This window comes from Gorilla gorilla, chromosome 1, assembly GCF_029281585.2.
Source record: "Gorilla gorilla gorilla isolate KB3781 chromosome 1, NHGRI_mGorGor1-v2.1_pri, whole genome shotgun sequence".
Taxonomy (NCBI): Eukaryota; Metazoa; Chordata; class Mammalia; order Primates; family Hominidae; genus Gorilla; species Gorilla gorilla.
The window spans coordinates 6,685,993-6,712,476 of record NC_073224.2 but is presented as its reverse complement, the minus strand read 5'-3'; the positions used below and the strand labels follow the sequence as shown (position 1 = coordinate 6,712,476).

Below are 26,484 nucleotides of genomic sequence, written 5' to 3'. Positions count from 1 at the left end.
ATTTCTTTGGTAACCCTGTTTCTTGGAATATAAAATGGAGATGAGAACAGTCTGTTTTTCGTAGGATTGTTGTAGAAATCAAGGAGGATGGTGCTCATAAGCACTTAACACAAATATATGTGTGTTATTTACATTGTCACTGCATTAGTCTATTATGCATTGGTATAAACCTGAGGCTGAGTAATTTATAAAGAAAAGAGGTTTATTTGGCTTATGGTTCTGCAGGCTGTACAAGAAGCATGGCACTGGGACCTGCCTCTGGCTAGTGCTTCAGGAAGCTTCCAGTCATGGCGAGAGGCGAACGAGGAGCATTTGTGTCACAGGGCAAGAGAGGGAGCAGGCGAGAGAGAGGTCCATACTCTTAAACAACCTGCTGTCATGTGAACAAATAGAGCAAGAACTCAGTTATTACTGTGTGGACAGCACCAAATCGGTTATTCATGAGAGATCCACTGCCATGACCCAAATACTTCCTACAGGGTCCCACCTCCAATACTGGGGATCAGATTTCAACATGAGGTTCGGAAGGGACAAATATCCAAACTACATCAGTCACTCATTCACACTAAGACATACCCGTGGTGATAAGTAATTCTTGGACAATTTGCATAAGAAAGATAAAAATCCTTTTGTATGCGTTAGACCTTATGTAAAAACTGTCAATTCTGATCCAGATAGTAGAAAGTGAAAAGAAGTGTTGATGGGAAAGGAACTTTGGATCAAGGCCCCCAAGGACCTGGTCCCAGACATGTGGGTTTTCTCTGGGATTCCTCTCCCCTAACCCACTGCATCCAGGAGATCCTCTCCGTGTACCACTCTTTTTCCTCGGGAGTAGCTCACATTCCAGCACTTGCCACTCATTTCAGCCTAAATGTTCCCTCTTTGGAGAGGGCTTGCTGGCTGGCCGTTTAGGTATCCCTTCCCCTTTTCTTCCTGTTCCTTTCTTCCTCATAGGATGGTCATTCTTTGCCATTATTTGTTTGTGTATTTATTTGTTTATTACTGTTGATTATTATTTTAGTATTTGTTTTTTCTCACCTTCCAAGTCAGGCTTCTCAAGGATCGAGTTGGTATGTGTGCCAGTGATGAGTTCAGTGCTAGGTCATAGGGGACCGTAAAGATTTGTTGAAAGGCTGGGAATTATTGGATTGCTTCAAATAAATTTCACATCAGCTGTATAAATTGGACATCTGACAGGGATTGCATGATTTGAAAATCTGTTTTCTGAAAATACTTTAAAGTCTGAAAGGAGATGTATATATGGTTTCTATCTTTTTGTCCATTAGCTCCTCACAATTTATTTTTTTTGCTGAGTGTGAGTAGTTTGGATGTGAGGATATGGAACACTGATACCAGCTCTAGACTTCTTTGAGATTTGCCCTACAGCTAGGAAGATAATAAGGATCCTCTCAGAAGGATAGCTATGTTAACAAAACTAGAATTAAATCAATTTTAGGATTTTTAACAGTGCAGTTGTCTGGGATATTGTTATCCCATACAATTGGTAAATTATTAGTATGGTTTTTTCTTTTGAACTACTGTTGTTTGACTTGGTTTATATGTAAACATACCACTTCTCTAGATTTTGGTCTATTGGATGATTTTGATAATACCAATCTTTAATATTCATGGAGTGTTTTTAGTAGATAAAGATGATATAAATGGAAAGTATTGCATGTTACTGATGTAGTTTATGGATTTCTTGTTTTAGACATTATGTAGGTAAATGTAAATGAGAAAACAAATGTTGGACTGGGTGTCTGTTCCTTCTATCTCTAAAATATTGGCTTGGGCCTATATTTACTGTAGTTATTTACCGTAGTTAGCTTTTTGGCTGTTTAAAATTGGTACATGTAGGCTGGGCGGGTGTAGTGGCTCACTTCTATAATCCCAGCACTTTGGGAGGCTGAGGCAGGCGGATCACCTGAGGTCAGGAGTTCAAGACCAGCTTGGTAAACATGGTGAAACCCGTCTCTACTAAAAATACAAAAATTAGCTGGGCATGGTTGTGCGTGCCTGTAGTTCCAGCTACTAGGGAGGTTGAGGTGGGAGGATCGCTTGAACCCGGGAGGCAGAGGACGCAGTGAGCTGAGATTATCGTACCACTGCACTCCAGCCTGGGCATCAGAGTGAGACTGTCTCAAACAAACAAACAAACAATAATAAAAAATTCATACATGTAGCCCGCATCTCAGAATGTCACTAAAAAACCCCAAAATTCATAATTTGTTGGCCATTGAGAAGAGTTCCTTAGTTTAATCCCTTAAACTTTAAAAATATCCAATTTAAATGTATATAGGGTTTGTGATAACTTTTGATGTGTTTGGTTATATACTAAAGTATTTGTACTTAATTTGTAAATAAAATAGTTGGAGCTTTTTTATTTTGGGTTCTTAGAAATTTGAATGAATACGTTATCTAAAATAAATTGACCAAATAGCCTAAGTGGTCTCATAAGCATTCGTTTTATAACGTTGAATTATTGAATAGTTTTTATCTTTAAATTTAGATTCTTGAAGACCTGGATGAACAAATTTATATCATTACCTTAGAGGAAGAAGCACTCCAGAGACGACTAAATGGTATGTTTATATTACATATTTAGACGGGGATAAAAAAAACTTTTTAATTTCAAAAAGATAGATAATTGAAGAGAAAAAATATAAACCTCTCTGAATCTTGTGCTGCTACAAGAGGAGGACACTTTTGAGTAATAAAAGACCTTCCCTGGTGAAGAGAGGTTTATTGCAGACCCTGGCTGAGATGAGCTGTAACCTAGCAGGACCCATTCTTTATGAGACTTTGGCCACTAAGGGACTAGACACCTCTCTACTGCCAACTGTGTTTATGTTTTAAGCATATGACTTTAAAATTTAATTTTTAATTACTGATGGTTTTTGAAGAACCAGTGAAGAAAAGAGTAATGATATAGTTTAACAGATAGTATAGGTAAATTTTCTTTAATTTTACTTAAGTAGTTTTCAAATGTTGAAAAGCCAGTCTCCCGCCAACAAGATCAGATAATTAATAACGAACTGCATTTCAGAATCATGATTCAAGAGTAGGTATAAAATAGAAGGTTAGTTTATGAAATGCTGAGAAATAGGTATCTACCTACTTTCTTCAGTTACAAATAGTGAATTTAAATCATCACCCCAAAAATGTTCATAATATTGTAGAGCTTTTTTCTTCGATCCAGGAATTTCAGTTTGTATCTGTTCTAGAGGATTCTTGTCAGTAAGATTATATAATTCGATACAGATAAACTTTTAGACTGGAACTACATATGTCTTTTATTCTTCTAACTTACTTACAACTAATGTTTAAACCTGTTTAATTTCAGAGTTATAAACTTTAGTCAACAATGTCAGCGTTATAAAGTTTCCTTAAAGCATTAAATATTATAATAAATTTGTCTTATTTGGATAATCATGCTACTGTGCAATAAACATGCCTGAGTTGTAAAGAGTATGTGTCAAGCTGCTCCCTGCAGTGTAGGATTGTTTCAGCCTCAGGTAGCCACCATTTCTGTTTCACAGATAAGGAGGCTGACATCCAGGAAGGGTAAAATGTAGTGCCCCATGAATTGAAGAATTTTGAATTGACTTTAATCAAAACAAAACAAAATCCAAAAATACAGCCTTTCTCACTTTCCCCTTCCACAGTAGGAAAAGTAAAAAAGGTCTTTCTAGAATCTTTATAAATCCTTTGGCTCCTCAAATTTAAAAGTGGCTGATTATATATAAAGAAGTTGAAAAGGAAACCCTTGCTAGATGGCTAAATGTATTATAAAATGAAGCCAAGCCAAAATCAGTAAAAACACCTCACTGGCATAGAAATGTTACAGAGAAGAGATGGATTGGACCTGGAGAGGATGGAGGACGTTATGAAAACTAATGCTAAGTATAATTCTTTTACACACCATTTTGGTAGGCCATGCACTGTTTATCATCCGTTTGGTAGATTGTCTAAAATCTTTTCAGTGAATCTCTTAAGTGATGTGTTAGGATAATTATGATTATGCTGTTTGCTGCTGGTTAGCCACTGTGGACTGTTTCAGGTGGAAAATAAAGAGCTAAATGATTTATGTTTATAACATAAATGGTTCTATGGCAAAATGGACATTTTGACTAATACAGATTAAGAATTGTGAGCTTCAGTAGGGTATGCTTAGAAATATGTGTAGGAAGGCAAGACTAAAAAAATCACGACTTACCATTTCTTAAGAAAATAGAAATAGGAGGTAAGAGAAACCATCCCCTGGATTTTATTTAATCTAGTATTATGACTAGTGTGTTTTGTTGTAACAGTTACTTTCTATTTTAATTTAAAAAACAAAAGTAAAGTGTTTATTGTTTTACTCTTGCTATTAAAAAGGATTCCGGAATAATGAGACTAAAAGACTTTTAAAAAAATACAAATTCCATTGCTGATTGATCACAGAGTTGCTGGCGGCGCTTTCTTAGTGTGTGTTGGGATGTGTGGTGTGCATTGCAGAAATCTTTGGGGTGTCAGTGTGGCTTACTCTGAGCTCAGTTGTACCGTTATGCAAAAAAACATGACAGCCAGCACCAAGAAGTGCTTTGCTGTAGAAATAACAGTATTTTTTTTTAAAAGTAATGTGAGTTATTGTGGTAGTTATGATATTACTTAGAGTTGAATTTTCATGCATGGTTTTAAAAATAATCAGTATCAGTTTGTTTTGGAATGCCTGACTGTGACTTCTCAATTTGTTTATTTGATGGTGCTGTAGGTATAAAGCTATTGGGAGGTTTTGTTCTTGTTAATATTGTTTCATGGAATGTTAATAAAGTAAAGCAAAGCTGTGTGCTGTGATAATGTTAATTGGTATCCTGAATAAGCCATCTTGTTATCAGCTGCTCTCTACCCTTTCTTCTTTCCTTTTTTGCTTATTACGGATCTTAATTAAGCACTAGATATCGTGTAGATGAATTAAGACGCTGAGTCTCAAGATCATAGGCTAGTTGCCTGAAGAAGAAGAGAAAAAAGGACAAGAATTTATAAGTTTTCATCCAGTGCTTAACTACTTGAAGAAAAGGAATAGAGAGGAAGGAGTTCTGTGTTTCTGAGACAGGAGGGAGCCCCAGAGCACCTGTCGTTTGGCTAAGACAGCGCCTCCCTCATGTCCCTGTTGTCATGGCAGGAGTGGAGAGATGTCCACAGAGCTCACTGTGATCTCGGCAGGCAGCCTTCCCCTTCCCCACAGCACACAGCCTCCCCTCTGCCATCTGCTTTGGGACTGTCAGGACTAATGGGTACATTGTGTCCGTCACTCCTCTTTATCATGGTCAGCACATGGAGCCCAGAACATCCAGGTTCCTTGCGCCCTGTGTCTCTATACATCCCATTTCTGACCTGATTTTCCACTTTCCTCTAGCTTCTGAAACTTTCTGCTTGTGCCATTTGGAACTGAGAATTAACTCATGAACAAAACCCCTGTATCTTCAACTGCCACTTTCTTGCTCAAAGAAACTTGGCACACATTCCTGCCACCCGCTCATGTGATGGCTCCCTTCTACCCACATCCCTCATTTGGCTGGTCCTGGAGTTTGAGTAGGTGCCCTCCTGTTCCCTTTTACTACTCTCCAGCACTTAGGATCTCATGTCATCAGACCATGACCTAGTCCTGTCATTTGCTCACCTCCCAGGCCTTTTCTGCTCCCTTCTGGAGGATTTTTGCTCCTCGTTTCTAATCCTTCTCTGATTCTGTGCCTTTTTCGTGGTGATTTGGTGTCTGTGTGTGTGTCCTTCCCATCACTCCAGGACACTCCTTGCCTGTCCCTGTGGTTGTCTGCCTCACCTGTTCGTGCCTGTGACATAACCCATTCAAGTTCTTTTGCATAATCTTACAATCAAGCATCCTACTCTCCACCTACCACTTCTTCTTTTTCCAGTTCACTTCTTCTAGCACTCCCATTTCCTACAATTCTTCAGTATGGAGATTTAACATACCCTGATCCTAACACCTTTTTCTCACCCCCCCCATCATTTCCCCATCCCCCTACTTCCTTGCACAGTTTACATTCCTGGACTGTTGTTAGAATCAGTCCCCTGCATACACTCTTAGCTCCCTTTTGTGGTCTCACTGGATTGTACTGAAACCCGAGCCTTCATTCTGCTCACTTCTCCCTGTTCTGTGCTCTCACTCCTAGCTGGCTGACTGACCCTCTTGCCTGGCCTTCCTTTATATATGTGACCAGTATCCTAAATTAACTTTATATTCTCCTGGATGACTTTATTCTGTCTTTTCTTCCCTCAGATCTTCACCTTACTCTCCACTGGTGACCTTGTTTTCTATTTTTTAAAGAAAACAGAAGCAATCATAAGAGAATTTTCACAAGCTTTTTCCTTCATGCCAACCCTCCTCCCTGCAGCTCCCCTCACAGCTGCCTTTTCCTTCGATGCTGTGGCTGAATTGTCTGTGTGCCTGGCTAATGCGAGCGCTCCCCTAGTGCCCTGGATTCCATCTCATCTCACTGATTCAAGGACACAATCTAGCAATTCTCCTCTTTCTGACTGTCTGTCTCTGTCATGATCCAGTTTTTCCCCAACTGGATCCTTTCCATCAGCATAAAGATATAATTTTCCCAGAAAGAGACAGAAGAAGGAATCTGCCTTGACCCCATATCCCCTCCAGGTCACCACCCATTCCTTTGGTCTTTATGGCAAAGCTCACAAGAGTTGTGTGCTCATGGGTTTCACATTTTGTTTTGAAACTCACTCTTGCTTCCACTGTTCCATGAAATGCCATGGTCAGGTTGGTCTGTGACTTCATAATCCTTATCTTACTCTCTTTCCTCCTCAAAATGTCTTTTATTCCACTTGGTTTTCAGTTCACCATACTTTCCTCTTCCTTTTATTTAACGGGCTGCTTTTCCTCAATCCACTTTTCTGGCTTTTCTGTGTCTATAACTTCTTCACCTGGAAAGTCTTATGCCTCTGTCTTTAAAATTCTCTATTTGCTTTTACTCCCTTATTAGTTCATCTGGTTTCATGGCTTTAAATACCACCTATAAGCTGCGACCTCTACTCTGAGCTTTGAGCTTAAAGATCTAACTGTCTACTGGAAATTTCCATTTGGATGTCCAATAGGCATCTTAAACATGTCCAAAGTAAACTCAAGATCTTTACTTCTAGATTTTGCTTCTTTTGCCATCAGCCCTTCTCTACAGGTGACAAATCATTCTTCCAGCTACTCAGGCCAAATCCTTGGAGTCTCTTTCTCTTAATTCCCATATGGATTCCTTCTGCAAAGCTGTTGGCTCCAGCTTCAGAGTAGCTCCAGAATCTGACTATGCCTCACCACCTGTGCTACCACCACCCCTTGGAGAGGCTTTTGTGGTAGCTTCCTAATGGCTTCCGTGCGTATCTGTCTTAGGCCTAGTGAGTCAGAGAGAGTCTCTAACAATATGAGTCAGATCTTCCCACTTATTTGCTCCAAGTCCTCAGATGATGGTTTCTGTTTCAGTCTGGATAACAGCAAGAGTCCTTGCAGTGGCTGCTCACTCCTGCCCCATGTCTGATACCTGCTGTCTCTTTGCTCTTCCCCCACTGAGCCCCTTCCCTTGGGGCATTTTTATTGTGTTTTCCTCCACCTTCTCTCTTCCAGGTCTTTACCTAAATACCCTTCCGTGGAGCTTTCCCCCACTCTGGAGTGAGCCTTGTGGATACCGATTGTGTCACTAAGCCCTACCTCTGCTCTACGCTTCCCCTTTCCTGCATTATTTTTTTCTACAGCATTTTTTACTGTCTCACATGTTAAGTCTTTTAGTATATTGCCTGTCTCTCCACACTAGAACATCAACTCCAGGGATTTATTTATTTAATTATATTTATTGAGACAAGGTCTCACTCTGTCACCCAGGCTGGAGTGCAGTGACACAATCACAGCTCACTCTGGCCTAAACCTCCCGGGCTCAGGTGATCCTTCCCCTTTAGCCTCCTGAGTAGCTAAGACTACAGGCGCCCACAACCATACTCGGCTAATTTTTGTGTTTTTTGTAGAGACAAGGTTTTGCCATATTGCCCAGGCTGGTCTCAAACTCCTGGACTTAAGCGATCTGCCAGCCTTGGCCTCCCATACTGTTAAAATTACAGGTGTGAGCCACTGCACCTAACTGGGGCAGGGATTTTTGTAAATTACAGGTGGGAGCCACCGCACCTTATTGGGGCAGCGATTTTTGTTAGTTTTCTTTCCCTCTGTACCCTGATTCTATAATGTTGCTAGACACATGGTGGATATGTGGTAAACATTTGTCCCATAAGTAAATTAATAGATGAAAAACGCACATGATGGAGAGTTGTCATTTTACCATAGAAGTGAAAAAGGAAGAGGAAGTAAAATTTGGTGACAAGACCGGACAGAATCACTTGGAGAGATTTCTTAGGAAGGCCCATAGTGGAGACTGCCAAGGACACACCAATGTTGAGAGGCAGAAAGACCACGTGCACTGGAGTGTTAGTGAAGAGGCCGAAATAAGGCAGTTTTCCCCTTACTGTTATGGCCATGGAATATGAGTAATCAAGAACCATTTCTACTCCAAGACTCCTAAAGAGTAGCCCAACAGAAAGTCCCATTACATTAGTTGTGGTAGAAAATCTTTTGTAATTCCTTCCTAGCATTAAGAGGATACACGCACACACACACGTACACACACACACACACGTACACACACACACACGCACACTTAACATGTTTAAATGTTTAATGCAACGGCATTAATTGAAATAATCAGCTTTTGTGTGTGTATAGCCTATGGGTGTACTGGGTAACTTTGGAAGTAGTACCATAATGAAGAGAAATTATTTTTTGTTGTTTAAGTTCAAAACCTCCGGAGTTCTTTTAATTTATTTTAAAGTGTTGTAGTCTTTGAACTTAATAATTCAACTCAGTTTCTTTAGATACTATTTTCATCTTCATGATAAAAAGTTAGTGTATCATTTCTTATGGCAGTTACTTTCCTGCTTGATTCTCATCTTTTCAGTGGTTCACACCTGTAATCCCAGCACTTTGGGAGGCCGAGGCAGGCAGATCACCTGAGGTTGGGAGTTCAAGACCCACCTGGCCAGCATGGTGAAACCTGGTCTCTATTAAAAATACAAAAATTAGGGGGTGTGGTGGCAGGCGCCTGTAATCCCAGCTACTTGGGAAGCTGGGGCAGGAGAATCGCTTGAACCTGGGAGGGGGAGGTTGCAGTGAGCCGAGATCACGCCATTGCACCCCAGCCTGGGCAACAGAGCCAGACTCCATCTAAAAAAAACAAAAAAGTCCTTGCCATTGAAGCTTGTATTAATTATTTATTGTTAAGAGCACAGATGATATTGTTGTTTCATTTTTGCTGGGTGTCAGATTGGAATACCTTTTTATCCTAAAAAATAAAAATAAAGGGATTGAAAAAAAACAAGACATGTCTTATACAAGCTTTTTGTAGAACTTGTGACCTGTCAGAAGCACTTAGTGTCATCATCAGTCCTTGAATCTTGCTGTTTATAACCAAGTTGAATTTGCCAGGGAATTTTATGAAGGTGCCAAGGTTTAGGGCGGCATTTATGGTTGCTTTTTTAGAGCAGTTGCTTCTTTAGACTATCTCAGAGTAGTAGTCTGTCAGAGGCATTTTCAGTTATCATTGGCAAGGTGATTTGCTAATTTGGTCATTACATTCTTTCATATAACACACTTAATGATATATGGAAGCTCATGCCAGATTCTCTTCTGTCCTCTAAATTACTTTCATCTTGGCTTTCTCTAGGCATTCTTCTAGGTTCTGGCAATGACAATCCTACAAATACTATTTGCTGTTAGTTACATCACTGAAGGGAGAATATTTTGAATTTATCAGACTCTGGGCCGCTTTGAGAAATGTCTGGTATTAGCGTGAAAGTGATCAAATATAATCAAAAAACATTTGTGTCCAAGGATCTGAAATGGTCAGAAATTCCTTGTTATAATTTATTCAGCTTCTTGGGCCGTTATTCACAATTTATGACAATAAAATGTGGCCCAAAGAAATTATTTTTTTGCAAGATGAAATGAGGTGACTGCCAGAGATATATGCTAATATAAAATCAGTAAATGAGGAATGCTCAGGAATAATGAACTATAGAATGAGTTAAATATCATATATTTTATGAAATATATATATAGAGAGAGTTATTCTATAAAAATGATCCAAATTGGCTGGGTGCAGTGGCTCACGCCTGTAATCCCAACACTTTGGGAGGCTGAGGTGGGCAGATCACCTGAGGTAAGGAGTTCAAGACCAGCCTGGCCAACATGGTGAAACACCGTCTCTACTAAAAATACAAAAATTAGCTGGGCGTGGTGGCATGCGCATGTAATCCCAGCTACTCGGGAGGCTGAGGCAGGAGAATCGCTTGAACCTGGGCAGCAGAGGTCGCAATGAGCCGAGATCATGCCAGTGCACTACAGCCTGGGCAACAGAGCAAGACTCCGCCTCAATAAAGAAAAAAAAATCCAAATTTGTGTAGTAGAAGATGAATTTAATATACCCGAGCTACTTTCTCAACTACAACTTAGATAGGTGATGGTATTCCCAATAGTAGCTTATATAAACATAAAAGTTTAAAAATTATCTTAACATCTTATCTAGTTTAGATCTAGTAGCTTATATCTAAAGTAGAAAAAAGCCAAACCATTGTTTTAATTGTACCTAGCATTATATAATGTTCCTAAAGTTGATTGTTTAACAATTTGTATCTTGTAGTCATTAGTAATGAAAGCATATTTGCATTTTCACAGTTTTGTTGGATCTCAAAAGTCTCACATTACTAGGTCAATAGCCATATTTTTGTGGATATGTCAGAAGTAAAAAGAAACTATTATTTTAATAATTATTAGCATTGCAAGTGGAATAGACATAGATACAGAGTTTTCGAGTGTATGGGCTGACTCTCTCCTTTGTAGATAGTAACAGTGTTAGTTCATGCTGAAATAGATACATTAGAGATTTGAATGTCCTGGCTTCAGTTTTCAAATGCTTTCTGGAGTTTGCCTAATCAGCATTGGCTCTGTGGTATACAGTAAGTAGTGTTTGCTTAGAGAGATGGAAACTGTTTGCTCTGAATTATTAGGAGATTTGGGCTTTAACAACAAAGTTGTTTGCCTAAGTGATTAGAAATAATTTATAGTATTTGAGTGATCTCACATTCTTTGTGATAGAGATCACTTTGGTCAAATTTAAAGTAATAAGTATAATCAAATTTTTAAAGAGCTTCTTGGATAATATTTTCTAATCAAAGTTTTTTTTGGTTATATGGTAAATTAAAAGTTAAATGTAACATCAATCTGTTTATGTTAGAGGTATCTACTTCCAATTAGTATTCATTATGAGACTAAGTTTAGGACACTGAATTGTTCAGGGAGATAATTGTATTGCATCAATTATTTGAAGGGCTTGCAGATCTAATTGGAAATTTGTATTTGTTTTTAAAAATACATTTTATATTTTAAGTTAAATACTTAGTACCTCTCCTTTTATATATGAAGGCTGTCTTATATATTAAGAAAGTTGTAAGGACAGCTTAGTTATTGAATAAATCCTGGACTTTGGGAAATTCTGTTATCTTGGAAGCAAAATATTTTTAATACCACACTAGTTTTTCAGCTTAAGAATAAAGCTGGGAAAAGTTGCCTTCAGCTATTAGTTTTCCTGAATCCAAAGAGACGGGTGGGGCAGGATCAAAAATACTTACTTGATCAAAGTTATTGGCTCTGAAGTTATTCTTACCTATGTAAGAAAGATGAAAGGTGTTGTTTTTATTGCATGTTAGTTAACAGTGTAATTTTGAACTAATTGATGTTGAACTGCCAATCACCTAAGGGGAATGCAAATAGATACTCTTACAATTTCCTTTGAGGTAGTGAAATCTTATGTTGGGGCTGGAAGAAAAACAGAATAATTCCATTAAATTGACCTTAAATGAGCTGCTTTGTGGTTTTCTTGGAGAATCCCTTTTTATTTCTTGTGACTTGCCTAAACAGGTTTTGTCTACCAGTTTGACTTATTGACTAGACAATGCAGACACTGGACATTTTAGATTCATTTGGAAATAAAGTAATGATAGTGCAGTTCCTCGGGATATTTTAAATTTTTGGTATAACTGAAATCCACATAATGCCTCAGTATTTGTTTGCAGTATGTCATAATTTCTTATGATAGTCATTGTTTCCTTCTGGTCATTTATAATGAAATATTTACTCAAAAAAGCTTACATTTCTCCCTTAGGTATTGCTCTATTATAATAAAGAGTGGTCTTGTCCTTGAATAATGTGTCATCCCAGATGAATCTAGTCATTTAATAAAAGTATGATTTATTTGAGGACAACAAGAATGTAGTTTTGATTTTTATATGCAAGTCAGTCAGTATTTATTAATTACCTATTGTGTGCCTAGTGTTATATCACCTGCAAATAAAAGCACAGCATTTCAGAAATGCCATTTTAGTTATTTTCCTTTGAAGAATCATACATTGAGTGGTCTAGACATTTGTATTGAGCTCTGTAAACATACCCACAAAGTAGGCATTTTTGTCTTTTCACTTAATTTCAAATTGGCATCAGGAATACTTTCTATTCTGATGTCCATTCTCTTTTGAAATTCTAAATACTCATGAGCTTATTTTTTCTAGCCTTCAACTGGTTACCAGAATAATAAATCTTTGCATGAATGGGGAATGAATGTAGTTTGGAATTGTATTTCCAGTCAATGAGATATAGAAGTTAAATGAGCATTAATTACAGATACACAGTTTAATTGATAAAGAATGGAGATAAAAGTAAAATATATTTATAACTAAGACTATTATGTAGTTTAAACTTTGATTCAAAGACACCTGAAAATCTTACAGAGCTGTGCTGTCTTTCTGTAAATCACATTATATGGAAATACTCATTCGTTATGTAACTTAATTGCTTCCCCCTTTGCTGTGGCTGCCAGAAACTCAAAACTAACTTTGTAATCAAAGTTTAGTAGCTTGTGTCACATTACCTGAATATTTCTGTACTAGCTTTATCCCTCCTCTCATAAATATATCAATTATATATTAACAAGTAAAGTGATAAAACTCATGAACTCTGAAAATACTATAAAACGTTTCAGTGGATTTGAGATCTCAGGTTCTTCGAAAGAGAGGGTATTCGATTGCTGTCTCTTCAGTGATGGGCAGAAGTGAGCAAGGAGCTGCAAAGGGAATGGGATTTACTTCTCCTAGAAACCTGGGATAAGACTGGAATTTTGTGATTCCCCAAAGGGACTTAGAAAAAGAGGCCTCTGAATTCCCTTAGTGAGATTGCATTTGCCCCTGTGTTGCAAAGGTTTGTCTGATCTTGCTGGCCTTGCGTTGTTGTTCTGAATCCTCCTTTCAGTCTCTCCCTTTGAGAAAGGACCACTCTTTGCACCTAGAGAGACCCAGCGAGGTTTCCTCCTCCTAAATCAGTTTTTCTGGCCAGTTGGTCCCTAGCCCCTAGGAACAGAATTGAATTGCTGTACCTTGTAGCTGGTTTGTCACTGTTTGAGGGAGTGTCTGACCTGATTAGAGATGAAGGGAACAACAGAGGTGGATAGAGAAAAATTACCAGTTGTTTAAGGTTCAGTGAAGAAGACCAAGATGAATATCTAGAACAAGTGGTTCCCACTTGAGTTAACAATTAATGGGAGAGACAAATAAGAATTCATACCTAATCCTCAAAAGTAGTAAGAATGTCCAAGGAAATGTCATTAGAACAGAAAAAGACTGATGCCGAGAACTTGAAAAAAATAAAAAGCTTAATAGACAAACAAAAAAAGAAATAGTCTTTGTGGTAGTCAGAATAATGGTTTCCTAAAGATGTCCAAGTCCTAATCCCCAGACCTTGTGAATATGTTACCTTACATGGCAAAGGTGACTTTGCATATGGGATGAAGTAAAGGATCTTGAGATTATTCTGGATTATATAGTGGGCCCACTGTACTCACAAGAGTTGGTATAAGTGAAGGCTGAGATGGTCAGAGAAGGAGACATTGGTAATGGAAGAAGAGGTTGGAGTGACTCAAGGAAGGGATCGTGAGCCAAAGAATGCAGGTGGCCCTCAAGGGCTAGAAAAGACAAGGAAATGATTTCTCCCCTAGAGTCTCCAGAAGGATTATAGTCCTGCTAACACTTTGATTTTTAGGACTTCTCACTTCCAGAGCTGTAAGACAATAAATTTATGTTGTTTTAAGCCAGAAACTTTATGATAATTTGTAGCAGCAGCAATAGCATACTAATATAGTCCTTCAAAAATTGAATTAATCATCTTGCAGAATCAAGGGGAAGAACTATTTTGTGTCACACACCAAAAGTACAAAAAGAAGGAAAGTATTAATGAAAAATAGACGTGAAGTGCAGAGCTAAGATACTGAATGTAAATAATAGGCATCTAAAAGGAGAGAAAAGAACAAGTAGGAAAAGTAGGTAAATAAAAAATAGAAGAAAATATCAATGAGCTTAAGAAAGACTTGAGTTCAGGTTAAAAGGCCACACACTCCTAGGCAAGATTATTCAATAGAAAATCAAAAAGATTTGGATTTAGTTTGTAAGATTCTTGAATTCCAAGAACAATGGAAAAAGAAAAAGCCCTTACAAACTTTCACGTAGAAAAATTCCAGACAAAGAAGAGAGAGACGAACATCAAGCTTCCCATTTGCAACCTGCTACTGGTTGCTGAATAGTACCCATAGTTGTAAGGGAGGAATAAAGACTGCAGTTAAAAGCTCAGCTGAGTGTGGTGGCATGCACCTATAGTCCCAGCTACTCGGGAGGTGGGAGTATAAGCTCGAGCCCAGAAGTTCGAGTCCAGCCTGGGCAGTAAAATAAAGTGAGACCGTGTCTCTTAAAAAAAAAAAAAATTCATATATTCCCAAAGATGTCATTCATCTGTTATGCATTCCCTCATTTGTTCATTTTATATCTGTATATTGAGCACCTAATTTGTGCCAAGCACTATTCTAACTTCCATATTGAAAGAAACATTTGGTAACAGTCTTGAACTAAATATTGTTAAAACTGTTGCAGCAAGATCCAGGAGTTGGGGGCATGGGTGGGCAGCAGTGAGAGAATGATTAAAGCGTTGTGAGAGCTTCACTTTGGTGTGGGGTAAGTTACTCAGAAAAGCATCCCTGTAGGGCTAGGACTGTGTGATGCTGATATTATAATGAAAAGTATATCTAAGTATGAGTATTAAAAATGTGAAAGTAACCATTGAACTGCCAAATTAACATGGGCAAAAAGGATAAACTAAAGTTTCACTAGCTGGGAAAGAAGAAAATGAAGAAATAAAGAGCAAATATAATGAGCAGAAATTACAAAGTTACATAAAAAGAGAAAGAGCACCAGTCTTCCTGTCAGCTTGAGGATGGCAGTACTTTTAGTCCCTTGATGTCACTGTTGAGCTGCTGGAAAATCCTCTTTGAAGTTTGCTCTGTGTCTAAATTTCTCATTATATGAAATTATTTCCTCATTTTTAAGCTACTAAACTTTGGGTTTAGTTTTCTGATTCAGTATATAGTGTCCTAATAGATACACCCCCTTTTACGGATGAAAACACTGAGGTTCAGAGAGGCATAAACCTAAAAAGATGAGAAGTTGAGAGGAGAAAATCACAATAAAATTTTGGAATTTAGAAGACCTGAGAAAATTTAGCGGACTTGAGTAACCAGTTTCACAGACCCAAGAAAGCTAAATCCTAAGTCATTTGTGCTTGATTTATAAATTTATACCCCAGAATCCCCAAAAGTCTCAAAAAGTGGCACCACCAGATGAAGTAGAGTAAGCTACTTCATAAGAGAATTGATTGGAAATCCTGTTTATATAATGGTTTGATCCCCACATCTTTTCGCTCCATCCAAGGTACCAATTTTCTAAAGGTTTGTATCATGAAGGGATGTTGAATTTTATCAAATGCTTTTCAGTATCAAATGAAATGATCATATGGTTTTTGTCCTTCATTCCATTGATATGATGTATCACATTGGTTGATTTGAATATGTTGAACCATCCTTGCATCTCGGATAAATCCCACTTCATCATGAATGATCTTTTTAATGTGTTGTTGAATTTGGTTTGCTAGTATTTTGTTGAGGACTTTTGCATCAATATTCATCAGAGATGTTGGTCTGTAGTTTGCTTTCTTTGATGTGTCTTGGTATCAGGGTATTACTGGCCCCTTAACATGAGTTTGGAAGTATTTCCTCCTCCTCTGTTTTTCAGAGTAGTTTGAATAGGATTGGTATTAGTTCTTTTTTAAATGTTTGGTAGACTTCAGCAGTGAAGCCACCAGGTCCTGGGGTTTTCTTTATTGGGAGACTTTTTATTACAGGTTTGATCTCGTTACTTATTAATGGTCTGTTTAGGTTTTAGATTTCTTTGTGGTTCAATCTTGGTAGGTTGTATGTGTCTAGAAATTTGTCCATTTTTTTCTAGATTTTCCAGTGTATTGACATGTAATTACTCACAGTAACTACTAACCATCCTTTGAATTTCTGTGATGTCAGTTGTAATGTCTTTTTCATCTCTGATTTTATTTGGATCTTCTCTTTTTTTTCTTGGTCTGGCTAAAGTTTTGTCAACTTTTCAGAACAACTTTTTGTTTCATTGATCTTTTGTATTCTTCATTTCAATTTTATTTATTTCTGCTTTGATCTTTATTATTTCTTTTATTAATTTTGGGTTTGGTTTGATCTTGCTTTTCTAATTCTTTAAGATGCATCATTAGATTATTTGAAGTTTTTTCTCTTTTTTTATATAGACACCTGTAGCTATAAACTTCCCTCTTAGTACTGCTTTTGCTGCATCCTGTAGGTTTTGGTATGTTGTGCTTCCATTATCATTTGTTTCAATAAAGTTTTCAATTTACCCCTTAATTTCTTCATTGACCCACTGGTCATTCAGGAGCATTTTGTTTAATTTCCATGTGTTTGTATAGTTTTGAAAATTCCCCTTGTTGATTTTTTGTTTTATTCCATTATGGCCAGAGAAGATACTTGACATTATTTCAATTTTTTGAATGTTTTAAGACTTGTGTTGTGACCTAACATATGGTCTGTCCTTGAGAATGATCCATGTGCTGAGGAGAAGGATGTTTATTCTGATATCCATTAGATGAAATGTTCTGTAAATATCTATTAGGTCCATTTGTTCTACAGTACAGATTAAGTTTGATGTTTCATTTTGATTTTCTGTTATTGGAAGATCTATCCAATGCTGAAAGTGGGGTGTTGAAGTCTCTAGCTGTTATTGTATTGAGGTCTTTCTCTTTAGCTTTAATAATATTTGCTTTATATATCTGGATGCTCCATTGGTGCATATATCTTTACAATTGTTATACCCTTTTGCAGAATTGACCCCTTTATCATCATGTAGTGACCTTCTGTGTCTCTTCTTACATTTCTTGTCTTGAAATCTATTTTGTCTGATATAAGTATAGCTACTCCTGTACTTTTCTTGTTTGCATTAGCATGGAATATCTTTTTCTATGCCTTTATTTTCAATCTATTCGTATCTGTATAGGTAACGTGTATTTCTTTTAGGCAACAGATAATTGGGTTTTGCTTTTTTATCCATTGAATCACTATGTCTTTTGATTGGAGAGTTTAGTTCATTTACGATCAGTGTTATTATTGGTAAGTAAGGACTTCCTCCTGCCATTTTGTTACTTCTTTTCTGGTTGTTTTGTATAGTCTTCTCTTCTTTCCTTCCTGTCTTCCTTTTAGTGAAAGTTATTTTCTCTGGTGGTAGGATTTAATTTCTTGCTTTTTATTTTTTGAGTATCCATTGTATGTTTTTCAATTTGATGTTATCATGAGGCATGCAAATACTATCCTATAACCCATATTTTAAACTGAGGGCAACTTAACACATTGCAAAAACAAACAAGCAAAAAGAAAACTAATACAGACTCTACACTTTAACTTCGTTCCCACACTTTTAAACTTTTTGTTGTTTCTTTTTATGTCTTACTGTACTGTCTATGTCTTGAAAAGTTGTTGTAGTTATTTTTGATTGGTTCGTCATTTAATCTTTCTACTTACGATAAGAGTAGTTTACACACCATAATTACAGTGTTATAATATTCTGTGTTTTTCTGTGTTTACTTATATTACCAGTGAGTTTTGTATCTTCAGGTGATTTCTTATGGCTCATTAACATTCTTTTCTTTCCTATTGAAGAACTCCCTTTAGCATTTCTTGTAGGACAAGTCTAGTGTTGATGAAATGCCTCAGCTTTTGTTTGTCTGGGAAAGTCTTTATTTCTCCTTCATGCTTGAAGGATATTTTCACCAGATATACTATTCTAGGATGTAAGTGTTTTTCCCTCAGCACTTTATACATGTCATGCCACTCTCTCCTGGCCTGCAAGGTTTCCACTGAAAAGTCTGCTGCCAGGTGGATTGGAGCGCCATTGGATGTTACTTGTTTCTTTTCTCTTGTTGCTTTTGGGATCCTTTCTTTATCCTTGACCTTTGAGAGTTTGATTATTTGAGGTAGTTGTCTTTGAGTTAAATCTACTTGGTGTTCTATAACCTTCTTGTTCTTAAATGTTGGTATCTTTCTGTAGGTTTGGGAAGTTCTCTAATATTCTCCCTTTGAATAAACTTCCTACCTCTCTCTCTTTCTCTGCCTCCTCTTTGCTGCCAATAACTCTTAGATTTGCTCCTTTTAGGCTATTTTCTAGCTATCGTAGGCATGCTTCATTCTTTTTGATTCTTTTTTCTTTTGTCTCCACTATGTATTTTCAAACAGCCTGTCTTCAAGCTCACCAGTTCTTTCTTCTGCTTGATCAGTTCTGCTATTAAGAGACTGATGCATTCTTCAGTTTGTCAGTTGCATTTTTCAACTCTACAATTTCTGCTTGATTCTTTTTTATTATTTCAATCTCTTTGTTAAATTTATCTGATAAAATTCTGAATTTCTTCTCTGTATTATCTTGAATTTCTTTGAGTTTCTTCAAAACAGCCATTTTGAATTCTGTCTGAAAGGTTATATATTTCTCTTTCTCCAGGATTGGTCCCTAGTGCCTCATTTAGTTTGTTTGGTGAGGTCATGTTTTCCTGGATGGTCTTGACGCTTGTGGATATTCGTCAGTGTCTGGGCATTGAAGAGTTAAGTATTTATTGTAGTCTTCACAGTCTGGGCTTGTATGTGCCTGTCTTTCTTGGGAAGGCTTTCCGGATATTCAAAGGAACTTGGGCCTCAAGCCCAATAATGCTGTGGTTCTTGCAGACTAATGCCTCAGTGGGTTTAGATAAGATCCAGAAGAATTCTCTGGATTACCAGGAAGAGACTCTTGTTTTCTTCCCTTACTTTCTCCAAACAAATGGCATCTCTGTGTGCTAAGCTTCCTAGAGCTGAGTTGGGGTGATGCAAGCACTCCTGTGGCCACCACCACTGGGACTACGCTGGGTGAGACCTGAGGCCAGCACAGCACTATGTCTCACTCAAAGCCCACTGTAAACACTGCTTGGCTACTGCCTGTGTTCTCTCAAGGCCCTAGGGCTCTACGATTAGTAGTGGGGGAAGCCAGCCAGGTTTGTGTCCTAACCTTCAGGGTGAAAAGTTCCCTCAGACCCAGGGCAGGTCCAGAGATGCTGTGTGGGAGGCAGAGTTTGAAGTCAGAAACTTTAGAAATCTAGTTGGTGTTCTGTTTTACTGCAGCTAAACTGACCCTCAAACCACAAGACAAAGACCTTCCTATTCTTCCCTGCTCCTACCACTGCCAGCCCATGGGGAGTTCTGCCAGGCCACTGCAGTCCAGAGGCTCTGCAGTCAGCTTGTGGTGAATGTTGCCAGGCCTGGGACTCACCCTACAGGGCAGTGGGCTCCCCTCTGTCCCAGGGCAGGTCTAGAAATGCTGTTCAATAGCCTAGGCCTGGTTTCGGGGGCCCCAAGAGCCCACCTGATACTCTGCCCCACTGTGGCCAAGCTAGTACCTAAGCTGCAAGACAAAGTACTCTTTACTTTTCCTTCTGCTTTTCTCAAGCAGAAGGAGTCTTTCAGTGTAGCCACCATAGCTGGGAATATGCTGCATCAGACCTGAAGCCAGCATGTCTCAGAGTCATCCCAAGCAAGGCCCATGGCATACTAGCTATATGTCACTCCTGGATCTTTGGGGCCCAAGGGCTCTTTAGTCAGTAGGTGATGGATCCTTCCAGAACTGAGTCCCCCAATTCAAGGTAGGAGGTTCCCTTCTGGCCCAGGGTGTGTCTAGAAATGTCATCCAGAAGCTAGGGCCTAGAATGGGGCCCTCATGACTGTGCCCAGTACCCTATTGTACTGTGGCTGAGCTGGTATCCAAAATGCAGGACAAAGTTCTCTTTACTTTCCTCTCTTCGAGCAGAAGGAAGGAGTCACTTTCCTTGCTGTGAGCTCTGCTGCCTGGGGTTGGTGGAGAGGTGGTGCAACCTCTCCCTTAGCCACTGTGTCTGGTACATGCTGCCCTAGTCCACTGGCTCTAAGCCCAGCCCAGCAGCAGGACTTGCCTAGGAATTGCAGTTCTTGTGTCCTAGACTGCTTTTCAAGTTTACTTAGGACCCCAGAGCACTGTAGCCCGTTGTGGTGAGGCTTGCTGAGAAGCTCAAGTTTTGACCACTGGGATGGGGAATTTCTTTCTGGCTAGGGCTGGTCCACATGCTCCTTCTGTGGGCATGCAGTGGCTGAGCCCAGCACAGCTTTACTGTCTGCTGTGACAGGGCAGCATTGGTGCAATTCTATGTCCCCCATTTGTTGTGCTCTTCCTCCCCCAAGTACACAGATTCTCTCTCCACACTACACGGCCGCTGCTGGGGGATGGAAGAGGGGTTGGCATCGGCAATTCAAGGCTGTCTTTTCTACCCTCTTCAGTGCCTCTTTCAGGTGTATGAAGTTAAAACCAGGTACTGTGAGTGCTCACCTGGTTTTTAGTTCTCATGACAGTGCTATTTTGTATGTAGTTGCTAAAATTTGGTGCTCCTGCAGCAGGGACAGTCGGTAGAGGCTTCTATTTGGTCATCTTGCTCCGCCCTCCTACTGCTTCAGTCTTAAATATGAGCAGACAACTAAGGCTCACCACATATCCAAGGAAAGCCTCCCATATGCATCAAACAGGAGAGCTTGGAGGAGATGAAATATGCATGGGAGAAGAATGTCTCAAAACAAATCCGTCAATATCCTGGCAGAGATAGCGATGACATTCATGAGAAAGACCAGGTTCCATAAAAATGGGATATTCAGTGAGCAGAAAAGGATCCTTGAAATTTAGAAATAACATAGCAAAAAGATTGGAAGATAAAGAACTTTTCCAGAAGATAGGTCAAAATGGCAAAAATAGGTAAAATAGGAGGGAATAGTTAAGAATATTAGAGAACCAGCTCAGGAGATCCAGTGTCCAACTTAGAGGAGTTCCAAATTGAGGAGAGAAAATGTGGTGGAGGAAATGACAAAATGAAGATTTCCCAGATCTAAAGGACGTGAATTTGGAGATTGAAAGGGATTATCTAGTGCCCAACACAATACATGAAAATGGACTCTCATCAAGAACACTGGGGACAAAGATCCTACATAGTTTAAAAGGGAAATGACAAGCAGCTCACATTAAAAAAGACAGGAATAAGAATAGCTTCAGACTTCTCAAAAGCAAATCTAGAAGCAGGAAGACAATGAAGCAATGCCTTCAGAATTCTGAAGGAGAATTAGTTTTGACCTTGATTTTTTATACTTAATCAAACTATAATGTAAGAGCAAAGGTACAGTATTCAGACTTGTATAGTCTTTAAAAATTTACCTCACATTCACCTTTTCTTAGCAAGCCACTGGAGGATACGCACCATCTAAGCAAGGGAGTAAATCAAGAAAAGATACGGGCTGTGTAGGAAACGAGATGCTCCACAGGAGACGCGGGCAGGCAGTCCCGGGGTGAAAGGGTGCAGGAGGCACAGAGGGCAGTCCATCTGGGGTGGGCAGGTCTAAAGACACTGGGGGAAATTTCTTCAAGAAAATGAAGTTGATAGTATAACTGAGGAATAGAAAAACCAGGAGAAAATAAAGACCTTTGGCAGGATGTTTTGGGTTTGAATTTGTGTTAAGCACATAGAAAATTAAGTAAAAGAAAAATTATTGCTAATTCTGGGGGTGGGAAGAATGTTAAGGAAAGAAAGAAAGCTGGTCATAGTTTGCTATGTGGATAGGCATTTTGGTTGTTATAATAATGTAGACATTGAATATCAATCTAGCTAAAATGAGCATTATGGCCATATTGAGAGAAAGGGAGGAGTGAAGAGGTGTGTGGCTCAGACACTTGTGTCCTCACCTGCCACAGTGGGAATGCTTTGTGCAGGAAATCCAGAAGTTGCAACAGGAAGACAAGTGCCAGAAGAACAAGCTGGACAGCTAGTTTTGGGAAAATGGATTCAGGAGGGAGGAGACATGACAGCAAACCCACGCATGTGTTTGACACTTTGAGCTACGTGCATGCTTCATTTTGATAAAGATAAAACCTTTAAAAAAATCACTTAAGACAAGTAGTATAGAAAGTATAAAATAAAGTTTATCAGCTATTATACTAAATAATACTGAATGCAAGCTCTATATTTTACTAAGTGTAAATGGGCTGAATTTGACTGTTAAAGAACAGTTTATCTGATTGGATTATTCAACCTGTATTTATCATTTTTGCTACAAGCATCTATTGCCCTTTCTTCTAGTAAAGTACCTGATTTGGATTTGCGGATTTCCCCGGTTAGATGAGATTGGCAGAACTGCTCATCAAAGTTCGCGGCTCTCCAAGAAACTGACATGTGACTCTAAGCTATGCCGTTAGGACGTCTGCTTCCTAGACTATTATTCCTCCTCATAGTGACATACAGACTGGGAGTACTCGGGACTGAGTCATCCCAGCTATTACAATATGAGGAAACTGTCCATGTATTCTGCCACCTGGAACTCTCCGCTACCCATTTGCTCTACTTTCTTTACGGGAAAATTTTCCTACTGGTTCTATCTTATGAATTCCTTTTCTGTTTTAACTAGTGAGTCTATTTCAGTTGCCTATAGCCAATGAACTCTAACTGATACAGTTGAAACCTCCAATAAGATTCAGCTGGATAAGAGAAAAAGATTAAAATGAAAGGTGTGTGTATAAATGTATGTAAGTAAGCAAGCAAGATAGGTAAAAACAAAAAGAAAGTAGAACTTAAAATCCACAAAACAGAATTTAAGTTGAAAGGCATTAGAAACAAACAGGGTCATTATGAAATGATAAAATATATGATTCATAAGGAAGATGTAACAGTCTAGGATGAAAAACAAAAACAAAAAAACCCTAGCAAACAGAACCTCCCAGTCTCAGCAAATACAAATGCATAATGAAAAAAAAAAAAAAACACTCTTAAAAACTGAGAGAACTTAAAGTACAGTTGTAGTGGGTATTTTAATTTCTCTGTTTCAGAATTTAACAGATAAAATATAAAGAATACGAAGATCCACCATTAGAGAAACAAGCAGAAAATAGGAATACGGAAAATTCGGGTGATAAATGCATAGAAATATGTCCAACCACATTTAGGGAAATGCATGTTAAAGTAACAGGAAGAAAACATTTTTCCACCCATCACATTGGTAGAATTCAAGAGTTATAACATCCAGTGCTGAAGACGATACTGGAAAATAGATACTTTCAAAGCTATTGATAGAAGTGTAAATTATTACAATAGTTTAAATTATTACAATATTTGGGGGAAGTAACCTTCTATAAATGTTCATACCCTACTCAGCAATCTAAGTTTTGGGAATCTGTCTTACAGAAATAATTAGAACCAAAATGTACTGGATGGGCATACAAGAATGTTTATTGCAACACTGTTTCTAGTGGCAAAAAGTTGAAAACTTGAATATGTGTAAAGGGAATAAAGTTGTAGTACATCTGTACTATGGAATGTTATTCAGCTGTCAACTTGGACATATAATTGACTAGGAAAGCAAATAGTAAAGTAATAGGTCTGACCCCATTCGTGTAAAACATGTAATAAAAACCATGCATATGATACATATGTATGTGTGAATGTGCTTCTGAATGTGAAGAAAGGTATGGAAGCATCAGCCAAGCTGTTAACAATTGTCATTTTAAGGAGGTGAGATAGAGAAGAGAAGATCTTGATTTTTTTCACTTTCTATAGTAAGCCCAAGTTGCTTTTGTAATTAAGAAAAGATTATTAATAGATCAAATTAGAACTTTACCACGTTAAGAAATTTTCTAGGAAACATGTAGTGTTTATTTTTAATATTCTTATTTCAATAGCTTTTGTGGTACCGGTGGTTTTGGGTTACATGGATGTATAGTGGTGTGATCTGAGATTTTAATGTACCCATCACTGGAGTAGCATACGTTGTACCCAATATGTCGTTTTTTATCCCTTGCCTCCATCCCAACCCTCTCCCTTCTGACTCTCCATAGTCCATTATATCACTCTGTGGAAACGTGTAGTGTTTAATCAGCAAGAAGTTTTAATTGGTAAATATATGGATGTGCTTTCCTCTGAATCACAGCAACATTTTTTGTTATTTTCAATTAGCAGGATTTGCCATGTGTTATTTTAGATTTTAATTAAAGGGCTACCTGTTCTATAGTGTTAGGGGTTCTGTTTTACTTCTAAATATTTTTTGCTTTGAACAGGGCTGTCTTCATCGGTGGAATACAACATAATGGAGTTGGAACAAGAACTTGAAAATGTAAAGACTCTTAAGACAAAATTAGGTATTGTACTTTTTTTTTCTTGACTTGTGTATTGGCCTTGGTTTCTTATTAAAGACTTTACTGTAGTCTGAAATATTAGAAAATTTATGAAATCTTTATGTTAAAACTTTTGACCTGCCCAAAATCATTAATAAAGACTATCTTACAGTTTGGGGAGAGGATAAGTTTACATTTATTCACTTTTTTTGGTTTTATATATATACAAAATGACTTTTCAAAGGTTCAAAGGTTCAAAGATGTTGCTCCATTGCCTTCTCACTTGCATTATTTCCAACAAGTCATCTGTCATACTTATCTTTTAATGTGTCTTTTTTCTGTATCTGCTTTTAAGATGTCTTTATTGTTGATTTTGAACAATTTGATTGTGATACGCCTCAGAGTAGTTTTCTTCATGTTTCTTAGAGCTAGGAGGTTATAGTTTTCAACTAATTTGGAAATTTTTTGACCATTACTTCTCCAAATATTTTTTCTTTTCCCCTCATGCTTCCCTTTTCAGGGACTCCAGTTACATGTATTTTAGGCTATAGCTGAAGGATGTTCCTTTATTTTTCAGTTTTTTTTTCTTGCTGTGTTTCATTTTGGTTAGCGTCTATAGCTGTGTCTTCACTTTCACGAATCTTCTGCATGTCTAATCTGCCTTTAATCTCATCTAGTGGTTTTTGCTTTTTTTTGTTTTTCTACCGTCTGCAGTTTTCATCTCTGGGAGCCTGTTTGGGCCTGTTTTGTATCTTCTATTATGTCTCTAACACGTTCAATCTGTGTCCTCCCTCTTTGTGAAAATATAGAATATAGTTATGACAACACTTACAATGTTTTTGTCTGCTACTTCTAATGTTTGTGTTAGTTCTTGATATGTTTTGATTGATTGATTTTTTTTCCTCATAATCACTGGTATTTTCGTGCTTCTTTGCATGCCTGGAAACTTTTGATTAGAAAATAGGTATTTTGAATTTTACCTTGTCAGGTGAGATTTTACCCTTGTTGGGTGCCTCACTTATAGTATTTCTTTTTTTTTGTTTTGTTTTTTAAGACAGAGTCTCACTCTGTCGCCCAGGCTAGAGTGCAATGGTGCGATCTCAACTCACTGCAACCTCCGCCTCCCCGGCTCATGTGATCCTCCTACTTCAGCCTCCTGAGTAGCTGGGACCACAGGTGCATGCCACCACAGCTTGCTAATTTTTTGTGTTTTTGGTAGAGTTGGGGTTTTGCCATGTTGGCCATGCTGATCTCAAACTCCTGGGCTCAAGTGTTCTGCCCACGTCGGCCTCCCAAAGTACTGGGATTACAGGCATGAGCCATGATGCCTGGCCACTTATAGTAGCTCTGTAAGTGAGAAACTTTGTTCTGAAATGCAGTTAAGTTACTTGCAAACAGTTTGATATTATTGTGTCTTGTTTTGAAGACTTTTTAGGCTGGACCAGGGGATCATTGCCTCTAGGGTTAAGTATTCCCCACTGCTCAGGCAAGACCCTTCCACAGATTCTATCCAATGTCCTGTGATTGATGACATTCTGTACTGTCTTGTGGGAGAAGCAACTATTTTTGGCCTTTTGTGATTGTTGAGTGCTGTTTCTTTTCATATTTTGGGGTGGTTCTTTCTTTAGCCCTGGGTTGTTTCTTCACATGCCTGAGCCGATATACTTGAGAATTTTTTATGAATTCTCTACTGAATACTCAAGGGTGACTCTTTGCAGATCCTTGGAG

At 38.2% G+C, this 26,484-nt stretch overlaps 1 protein-coding gene across 14 annotated transcripts in view; it reads left to right on the top strand.

The window, feature by feature from the left end:
• LOC101148918 (limb region 1 protein homolog) overlaps nt 1–26,484 on the top strand; it is a 155,946-nt gene that overhangs the window by 60,372 nt on the left and 69,090 nt on the right. For all 14 annotated transcript variants that reach the window (XM_063706889.1, XM_063706902.1, XM_063706903.1 and 11 more), the window contains exons 6-7: nt 2,510–2,582; nt 24,700–24,780. In XM_063706889.1, the coding sequence (XP_063562959.1) occupies nt 2,510–2,582; nt 24,700–24,780 (154 nt within the window). The remainder of the gene's footprint in view (nt 1–2,509; nt 2,583–24,699; nt 24,781–26,484) is intronic.